Source organism: Lissotriton helveticus, chromosome 7 (genome assembly GCF_964261635.1).
Source record: "Lissotriton helveticus chromosome 7, aLisHel1.1, whole genome shotgun sequence".
Classification (NCBI taxonomy): Eukaryota; Metazoa; Chordata; class Amphibia; order Caudata; family Salamandridae; genus Lissotriton; species Lissotriton helveticus.
Window position 1 is genome coordinate 478133692 of NC_136068.1, and position 10594 is coordinate 478144285.

The following is a 10594-nucleotide window of genomic DNA, read 5'->3' on the forward strand; positions in this document are numbered from 1 at the left end:
TCACTCGCTATGCAGCTGAGTTGCGTGCGTACTTGCGGCGAATAGGCCGAAGGCAGCACAACAATATTTTCGGAATGGAAGACACCACAAGGCGCTGAGATTCGGTTGGCACCGAGGTGGTGTCTAGCAAGTTGCCGCACTGGTGTGGCCATCCTACAATGCTGCTCCGAATAACGGCGTGGGGTGCCCGAAGGGGGGGGGGAAGGCGGCGTGAACGGGCCTCCCCAGGTGGAGGCTCGTCTGCTGTAGTGGGGCGCCCCTTTACCGTTTTAGTTGCCATTCAGCTGAGTTTCGGCCGCTCTTGATGATACAGCGACAGGCGGCTGCAACAGGACTCTCAAAATGGCGGCCTGTTCTTTGGATTTGGGCCTGGTCCACTAAAATGGCCCTGGGACACCTTAGAACTCGGACGCTCGAATTTTTTTTCCTTTCCTCTACATGCAAAAAAGGTAAATGCCCGGTACGTTACCTGCCTCATCTGCCACGATGTACTCTCCAGAGGAACCGAAAAAAAATATAGTTATGGTAATTATACCATGCATCGTCATATGGAGAGGTGGCACCGATTAATTATAGTGCTGCACAAAAGAGAGATTTGGAGGAGAACCCCCGATCTGCCAGTACATTCACCAAAGAAGTGGCACTGACAGCATCAGAGGCAAGGGAAACGGTCCCAAATATTTAGAAGAACTTTGGAAAGATTAAAATGACATGTTTAGATTGTGGCAAATTAATTTCATGTGGACAGATGAGTGTTACTCTAATAAATACAGCATATGAACATCATCATAGTCGATGGTTGGTGGAGACATTTTGACTATATCCTGGACCTGCCCGTCCTCGCCCAAAATGGCGCCGGAATAAATGGGACTCGTAACTCCTTGTTGTGTACTGGTTGCACAACCTTGATATCACGAGATACGTATGCAGTTTTGAAGCACATGGCGGGCGGGGACGAGAATTGATTGAATATTTCGACATCCCTATTGATATTAAGTTCTGATGTGTTATTGATTACTGTACTATTGAAAGTTCGAATTAACGTCACCCATGGTACTTGCCCGCAAATGTATATCTAGATAATTTTATTGTAACTGGCCCTGTCGTATTTTAATTATAAAATGTACGTCCACCGATTCCGCAACTGTTAGACACCTTAGTTCTTGCAACCTAATGGCCCGCCCGTTACGTTCCTCTACAGTGTAAATGTCTACTCATCATATACGATTACAGTTTGCTCCGTGGCCGGCCCACGTGGTTATAGGCCCGTATTTGTATACTGACATTTTCACAATAAAGGTTTTTAAAAGAAAACATGGTAGTAGTATTTACATTGGTAAAGTTTTTAATAATAGTCACTGTTTTAGAATCAGTAAAAGGCAAGTGAAATAAAGCAGTCCAATTACATGAAGGGTAAAAGGTATAATACGCAGGAACGCAGTAAAGATAAATGGTCAAGGGCTGTTGTGTTTTCTACTCCTGCAACATAAAGTGATCGATAAGAATCTGATATTCAGGCGTATCGGCGACTAAGACAGCAGGCCGAGCCTCTTTTGCTCAACGGCTCCGTCATGGGACGAAGAAACGCCCTTTTTCTCGAAAAAGGAATATATTTTACTTGCAGAACAGTTGTAAATTTTCCGGGAAAGTACATTAGCCTGGAACATTATAACATATGTTTAAGAAAAAATAATGTTCGAAAGTAATAAAAAGCGTAATTTTTAGGTCATATGACCAAGCCTTTCATCATTAGAATAAGAAAAGTAAATGAACCAGTGAAAAATTTTATTAACAAGTCACATGACCTGTTATGCTTACGTTACGCGCTGCGCGCCGCGCCCCGGATCGCTTCCGGGAAGCTGCGCTTCGCGCACCGGAGCACTTCCGGATGCGCTAACGCGGCGCGTCATATGACGCATTACGCGACAACGCAGGTCCAGAATATAGTCAAAATGTCTCCACCAACCAGCGGTCGGAACACAACCCCTTTCAGCAGGCTAAATAGTTCTGTTAAATGACAACAGAAGGGACAGGCAACAAGAACCATCAGTCAAAGAGGGGAGGGCAAGTTCTTCTCTACCGGGTCACGTTGGGGCGCTACCGGAACTGATCGAATTGGTAGTCTACAGTGTTTCTGGATGTTTCAGACTGAAGCTCGCGTCAGCATGAGAGCACCACCATCTCGTAGCTCCGTCGTGGCCATTCCACGAGCAATCATGGCAGCCGCTCCCCACCAGAAGCCTGCGGGAGTCGGGGGCCCCCAAGACTTTTGTAGAATCTTCAAGGCTGAGGGGACGCTTTCGAGAATGGAGACCAAGCCCTAGCAGACAAGCGTCCGAGTTCCAAGGTGTCGCAGGGCCATTTTAGTGGACCACGCCCAAATCTGAAGAGCCGGCCGCCATTTTGAGAGTCCTGTGGCAGCCGCCTATCGCTGCACCGCAAGAGCGGGAGCAACTCAACTACATGGTGAGCGAGACGCTGTAGTCGAAAGAGCGGGCGGTAAACAGCTGAATAGCGGAAGAGGCACAGTGTAGCAAAAGCGGGCGGAATGTCAACTGAAATGGTAAAGGGGCGCCCCACTACAGCGTGTCTTTAGGTGAAACGGATTGTGGGACAAGGTCAAGAATGGAAGAGTCACCAAAAGGCAAAAAGTTCCGCTTGACCCCGGGAGCCGGCCACCTATGTCGGGGGCGATCTCAGGCCACACCAGGGCAACACGACTTGGGGAGGGGGCCGGAGCCAAGCGCCCCCTCAGAGTCCGCGCCATCACACCGTCCCTCGGGGGCCTCCGTCAAGCGGTTCAGGGTGGCACCGCATCACATTGTTTTCAAATGCAGTCACGTCCTCAAACAGCCCCCACTTACATTGAGAATAGTGAAGCTGTAGCAAGTGCAAATAAGCTTCAGACAGTGTTACAAGCACTCCTCAAAACTTTGAACTATCAGAGTGCATGAGTTTCATGCTCGATCGATTGAGCTAGCCGGATCGGGCACCAAAAAGTATAAAATAGTTATGTAAATAGTTATTTAATAAAATGTTTTACCCTGTTACTTTGCTGGTGTGTTGTATATATTTGTAATATTTGCATAGAGTTTATCGTTATTTTGGGCGGGGTGGGTGGCGGAGCCGAGCTGTCTTGCAGCCATCATGGTGTGGAGCTCAGTTCATCTCACTAGTTTCGTATTTCTCATGAGGGGTTGTTCCTAATGTTTCTATTTTAGCGAGGTCAAAAAGAGATCCCATTAGTGGCCTACTGATTTTGCTCGATTCCTTTTGTTTTTTTACACAATTTTTCACTATCTGCAAAGACTAAACAGAGTATTGCGACTCTGTGCTTGTTTGTAAATAGAGAATGAACCAAAGAGAACCAATTCTAAAACAGTAAATGCTTGGATAACAATCAATCAAATGGAGAGAGAAGCAGGCACGACGGATTACAACGGGGGCAAAGGCCTGCGTTAACTACCCTTCACTATCTGCAAAGAGAGAGTACTCCTAATAGAAATGAGGGGGAGGGGGGGGCAGCATTCAAAGCAGATCAGTGTGCATAAACACGAAAATGTTTTTACTTACCATGTACTTGACATTCGACAGCTTATGATATTTGCTATTAAAAAACCATTGAAATTCACTGAAAAAACCATAGGTTAGAGACCATATATAGTTAGGAATTAGCATTTAAAAAACCTTGAAAATTCACTGAAAAAACCATAGGTTATAGACCATATATAGTTAGGAATCAGCATTTAAAAAACCTTATTTTACTCACACAAAACCATTGAAATTCCATATATAGTTAGTTGCACTAACTATATATCGCGCACCCGCAATTCACTGCTGATGATGTCACATATTACATCATTCATGACATGGTCAGTGACATCACTGATGACATCACTGATGACATCTCAAATGACATCACTGATGACATCACTGATAACATCTCAAATGACATCACTGATTACATCACTGATGACATCTCAAATGACATCACTGATAACATCTCAAATGACATCACTGATGACATCTCAAATGACATCACTGATGACATCACTGATGACATCTCATTTGACATCATTGGTCACATCACTGATGATATCATTCATGTGACAATACAATGCATCTCCTCACACTTTCATATAACCTCTGTTACACCCAGTGTTAAATACAGAGTATAATTTTTTAAACCATTGACACACCAATACTAGTTACTACATACGCACTCACTGATTCCTATGTTTACACAAACACTCACTCATTCACCCATACAATCATTCATACATACAATCACTCATCTTTACAACACTATCATATGCACTTATACACCTATACAGACACTCACACTCTGCCACTCATCCATGGAGTTACTCACACACCTAGTCAGTCCTGTAAAGAATCAATCACACTTCCATTTTCTAATCTATACAGTTAAACATAGAGCACCTTACATTTTCAAACATATACTAACACATACTTACTCTCTTATACAATCATTGATACAAGTACACATTGATCTGCACAGAGTCACACACCTCCCAGCCAGCCACACACACACTCAGTCTCCCATACAAATACTTGGGCAATCAATCAATAACCCATATAGTTACTCATATAGCTACTGATCAACACATGCAGCAGTTTAATGAACAAAACACATAATGATGCACAAATTAAGACAGTTTAGTCACTAACCCATGCACTCAGTGAGACACATTTAATCACTCACTCATACATTCAGTCATGCACCTACTAAATCCTTCGTCCAGACACTTATACATCTACTCATTCTTCGATATGTAAGACATATTTTAACTTTACAGAAACATACAGTCACTGGATGTTGTCATCAGTGATGTCATCAGTGATGTCACTGACCATGTCATGAATGATGTAATATGTGACATCATCAGCAGTGAATTGCGGGTGCGCGATATATAGTTAGTGCCACTAACTATATATGGAATTTCAATGGTTTTGTGTGAGTAAAATAAGGTTTTTTAAATGCTAATTCCTAACTATATATGGTCTATAACCTATGGTTTTTTCAGTGAATATATATATATATATTTTAGTGGTATAAAGTTCAAACTTAAACTACAATTTAATTTTCTACAAATAACTTATTAGGCTCCTAAGAGAATTGGGCAAACTATACACTATATCCAGTGGGCAGTATGTCTTGACCTGAAGTATGGAAGTGTTGAAGTGAGGTTCTGTCACATAGTTGGGAGCTGTCCTATTGTGGAACCATAATGCGGGATGCAACCCTGGTCTGCTCTGTGGTGGCTGGTGGCCGATTTGATGAAACCAGAGGCATCTTTATTTCCATTAATGGCTTGCACTAAAAATCTAGCAGCAGATTCATGCATTAATACTTGCAAAAAGGCGGATTGCAATGGGCAGGAAGGAGGCACAGCCCATGAGATAACACAATGGATATATGAATTATGTAAATGGTCGAAGATTGAACATATCATATTACAAACTGAAGAAAGATACTGGATCATTCACACAGCATTGGCCCAGCCCTGCAACACATTGGTGGAAATATTTATTGCCAAGAGAAATGACGATAGGCCCCTTAAATCCCTAGCAGGGAAATATGTGGAGGGTCATATATGTGTGTGAGTGATACATAATTGGCACGTCCAACTAATGACTAGAATTAGATTTCTGTCTGTTCAGCAAGCATTGGACAGGGAGTGGACAATTATAGTTAGGAATGGCTAGATAAATGATCACATTGGATGAGACCTGACTTGGTGGTGCTAAAAGGTCTCCGGGCAGAAGAAAACTAGTAATTAACAAAGAGGGATCCCAACGTTGTAACGAATGTAAAACAAGAAAAAATTTTAAGGGACTTTGAATATATAAATTTAAGGATGTTTTAATTAAAAAAATTATAAACCGTTAATTAAGGACTGTGGGGTAAGATAGACAGGATAATGAATAATAAGAGAGATAATAACAAATAAGATTACTTATGTACTTTATAAAGCTGTCCCATACAGTTATGTTGATTTTGCTATATCCGGAATGGATCTAGCAAAACCAATAAAACTGTTATTAAATAAGAGAGTATATCAGGTGTCCAATAATTGCCTTCTACAAACGAAAATAGAATATCACTCTTGGTTCCCAAGCGCCATTTTTCAGAGCAAAAAACATAGGCGTCCATCTGTTGCGGTCAAATTAAAGTGTTCCTTTCTCTTTCAGCTCCTATTGAGGAGACCGGCAGACCTCACTCGGCCGAGGAAGCCCTGCTCAATTGAAGGTATGGCTTGAAGCGCAGAAAATAAATCCCTCAAAACCACGACTTTACACACTGAGGTGGAATCGCATTTGTGCCTTACCCCACTGGTCGTATCCTCTTTAAAGGATTTGCTTTGCCTATGCTGTTGGTCTCATACCTCTCAATGCCAACTCAAATGTAACAATGCCCATTTTTCTCCTTATCACTAGCCTCAACTGCTTTAGGCGAATCCCACTTACTACTACATTAGCAGCCACACAAACTTTAGTGGCGCCTAACTCCCTCCCATACCTTTGTGTCATACACCTAAATAGAGCTTCACTCATTCTCACTTTACTGGCCTCATACACTTCAACATTGTCTCACTTATGCATATACCAGTGGCTGCATACAGCTCAAGGGAGTCCATTCCTTTATCAGACATTTCATACCCTTGATGGAATTTCAGCCGCTCTTATTATTGGCCTCCTACTCCTCAATCAAATCTGTTGTCTCACTCATTCTCACATCACATTCCCGCACACCTCAATCAAGTGTCACTTTATTTTACATCAATATCCTCATAAACATCAATGAAGCCTGCTACTCCCACATCACTGACCTCCCATTCATTAGCTTTCTCAATCATTTCTCCATCACTAGCTTCATAGACTTCAGTGGATTCTCACTCATTCCTACCACTGGCCTCAAGAACTGTGGTGAAGTCTACCTCGCAGTATTGTACATGCTGATCTTCTTTTTTTTTGGGAGGGTGAGAGGGGGATTGATGCTGGATTTCCCCCCGAAGTTGTGAAAAGGACACAACAACTCCACATACTCACACTAAACACCATTTGGCACCTCGCCACCCGCCGCGATCACTGTTTCCCCCAAAAAGCTGAAAAACACATCAGAGAGCAAGAGCCTTGTCTAGAAATGACTGCCTCTCTTTTTCCTTTGGAGAAATTAAATCCAGCTGCTTTCCAAAGAAAATATGAGTAAGTGCCGGCAGCGGACACACCCCAGACGGACCATAACGTCACGGAAAGACGGCGCGGGCAGAGCTCCTGCATCCCTTAGCCCATGGCACCGACCCAAGAGCTGAGCTGCTTTAATGAGAATCATGGCTGCTGGCTGTTTGTCCGCCGCTCTGTTCTCACAGCCCTGGGAGGTCCCAGGTGGTGTCTGGCCAAGCCCTCGCTACCGGGTTCTAGGTGTTAGGAAAAGGACGGACCAGCAGGAGATCAGTGACTGATCTCTGTATAGAGAATTTCCAGGGATTGAAGAGGACTTTTACTCTCTCAGTCCTCAAATAGGTCACCTCGAAGAAGACACAACTTTTATTAAATTGTTTTGGGTGGGAGAACCACTGTGGCTGTTGTTCTATGTGCACATCTCACCATAACTGTTGTCGTGTATCATACACATGGCTCCTGTATCACACCTGCCTAAAACTCAATTCTTCTCCTTTCTAGGTTAAGGATGGTTGCCGAAAAGACAACTGGTGATAAATTCTGTTTCTTGACCTCCAGCATGGAAAGAGCGCTCTGATGGACAATGTTGAATCGCAGCTTCTGATGGAATCTACTCAGGCGGATCTCTGCCCATGGGGACTTAACTTTGTGCCACCGCGGAGAGTAAAGAATGCTGCCATGCAAGTGGAGGGAACGCTAAAACATCGGACTTTCTGCCCCACTGGCAGATTTATTTTTATTTTTTTCAAATAGTAGAGTTTTTTAATATATATATTTATAATATATATATTGAGTGGGAGTAGGACCATGAGTCCAGTTACTTAAATATTGAAAGATTAAATTACTTGGCGCTATTAGCTGGGAAAGGGGGGAAATGCACTATTTTGCACATTTTAATGCACTGGCTATATCTTTCAAGATGAGTGTGAAAGTGGGGGTGGGGCAGTGCCATGCACAATTTTCAGCCTTCAAGCCAATATCTCCTACACCCCCACAAGGTCAGTTGTGAGGGATCTAAAGATCTGCAAAGTGCTTATAACTTTGTTCTATGCCTTGTCTGTACAATACAGTTGCTTTCTGGGCTTCCACTCCTTATATAGCTGATCAAGATTTCCTTGCCACCTCCCACCCCTATGGCTTCTCTTCACCCCTGAATTCCACAAATGTTCCAGAAAATTCGGGGGTGATCTGTCCATTTTCAAACATTGAAAAGCTGCAAGTGCCTTTTTCAATCGATTTTTAAATCGCTCTAGAAAACAACGGGAAATGATTGAAGAAAGCAGCCTGGAACAAAGTAAACAGGGGTGTCTTTTTCTTTATTTAGGATTTTGTGAGCAAGTTGTATCGTGTTCAAATACAAATATCCTGCTCTCTACATCACTGAGTGTATGCACAAACTCAAAGGCGTACTATAGCCTCTGACTTCCATTTATGTGAAACGTTGCGTTTTGCTACTTCCTTTTATTTCACAAAATCACCTGTGCTCATGAAGATCGGTAGGATGAGGACATGGTATTTCTCAGGTTAGACATTCTGTCTGATTTGCTAAGCTTCCTTCCCCAGCTCTGCTGGATCTTCTGAGGAACATGCTTCCCTGGAAAATCTGGCTTCTGCAGATAACCCTAATGAATGACTGTCCCTGTTACTAAAGTTAACCGGGCCTATCAGTCCCACATTGGTGACTCTGCTCTTCTCAGAAGAGAGATACCTTTACAGCCCTCTTACCCATCATGACCCTCCATCGACGCACCATTTCAGTATTAATAAAAATGAATGGTATTAAATATTAGACCTTTCCAGATATTCTCATGTGATGGGGGACCACGAAAATAAAAAAGTAGGCAAAAAACAGTGCATCTCCATTAGCTCTTTGTTCTCTCTACGTCTTCCTCACTCCACCGTCTCTCTTAGGGCATGATGACGCAGCATTAAGCCAGGACCACCAATAACAGTCAAAGGGTGCTTTATTAGGACAGGTCTAAGTCTAGATTTCAAACACTACATTTTCTACAGTCCCCACCTTGCTAATGCATTGGATTTATCTATCCCCTCCCATCCGTAAGCCGCCCCCGATTTGTGAATTCTCCAAACCAATCAACCACTTAATCTAGTCTAATCATATCTCCGCTCCAACCCCATCTTTCAAAATCCCAAACTGTTGCTCTCCATGCCACTCCCTTTTTCCCTAAAGATCTGCCAGTCCCTCCCCTTTTTGATGTGACTGCCTGCACTCCAACACCTCTTTCTAGCTGCAGGTGTCCACCCAGCGACACCTAGCCTTTTTGGACTAGTGCATCACCCCTGTTTTTTATGGACAATGTCTTTCCTTTTGTTGCAGTGAGAAACCTGCTTTCCCAAGAAAGCGGCCATCCTAATCATAGGTTGAACTGAACCAGAAGAAAAACCTCCTCTGCCCCCCACCCACTAACTTATGCCGCCCCCGCCGCCTGCTCAAGCTACCTCAATAATTAAATTCTTCAAGGAAACCTGAAAATAGGAAGGGACGGCAGGAAACAACCAAAACACTAACTCTCCCATAGGATCCCACCAGGGAATAAGGACCCCCTTAATACCTGACTGACTACCTACCTATGACCCACCCATAAGTTAGTCTGACCTTCCTATTACTGCCTGGACCACGCCACGTGCCAAAGGATCCTGGGGCGAGATGTTCTAAGGAATTCTCTCTCTACTGGCAGCCCATTCTCTCACCTTAAGCCCTCCCACTAGACTTCCTCTATCTACTGTACTGTGGCAGCTGCTGCACAGTCTTGGTAAGGGGGTGGGGGAAAGGTATAGGTTGTGCTTACCATTCAGGGTTTTATAGCATTGGTATACTTCGATTTTAATCCCCAAAATGTAATATCTTGTCCTCACCCATTAACGAATGGCCGCTGTCCATACCTTGGTGCTAATTCTTTAAGATTTCTATCCAGGCTTCTGTGATCACCAGGAAGACTTACTTAGTCCATGGTTGCTACACTCTGCTCCCCCCACTGCCACACACATCACAGTTGGGACAGTACTGCCAGAAAGGGGGAGCATCACCCTACTAATAAGAACTCAAGTTCGAACTTTAAATTTATTTCACATTCCTCAAAAATAATCCTTGTAATTTGGAGCAAAGAGGGAGTTGACCTATGTATGTCAAGTCATAAACGAAACATAACTGAAACTTTGGGTTTTTTGGATTTGTTTACTAACCTGAGTTGTTATGCTAAGATGGTAAGCATACCATGTTTTAAAATCCCTACATCAACTTATTCCAATACGTTTGATGCATAATGGTGGCAAATAATGATTTAGCAGTGCCTCATAGTACACCAACTGTCAAAGGTTGGTGTTTAGCTGCTTTAAAATGCTTTTCATTAAACGTGAAGTGCGCAGC

At 43.2% G+C, this 10594-nt stretch overlaps 1 protein-coding gene across 1 annotated transcript in view; it reads left to right on the forward strand.

The window, feature by feature from the left end:
• LOC144768640 (tumor necrosis factor receptor superfamily member 12A-like) overlaps positions 1-8515 on the forward strand; it is a 39466-nt gene extending 30951 nt beyond the window's left edge. Inside the window, exons 4-5 of the mRNA XM_078652451.1 lie at positions 6217-6274; positions 7708-8515. Coding sequence (XP_078508577.1) covers positions 6217-6272 — 56 coding nt within the window. The 3' untranslated portion in view covers positions 6273-6274; positions 7708-8515. The remainder of the gene's footprint in view (positions 1-6216; positions 6275-7707) is intronic.
• The last annotated feature ends 2079 nt before the right edge of the window (positions 8516-10594 follow it).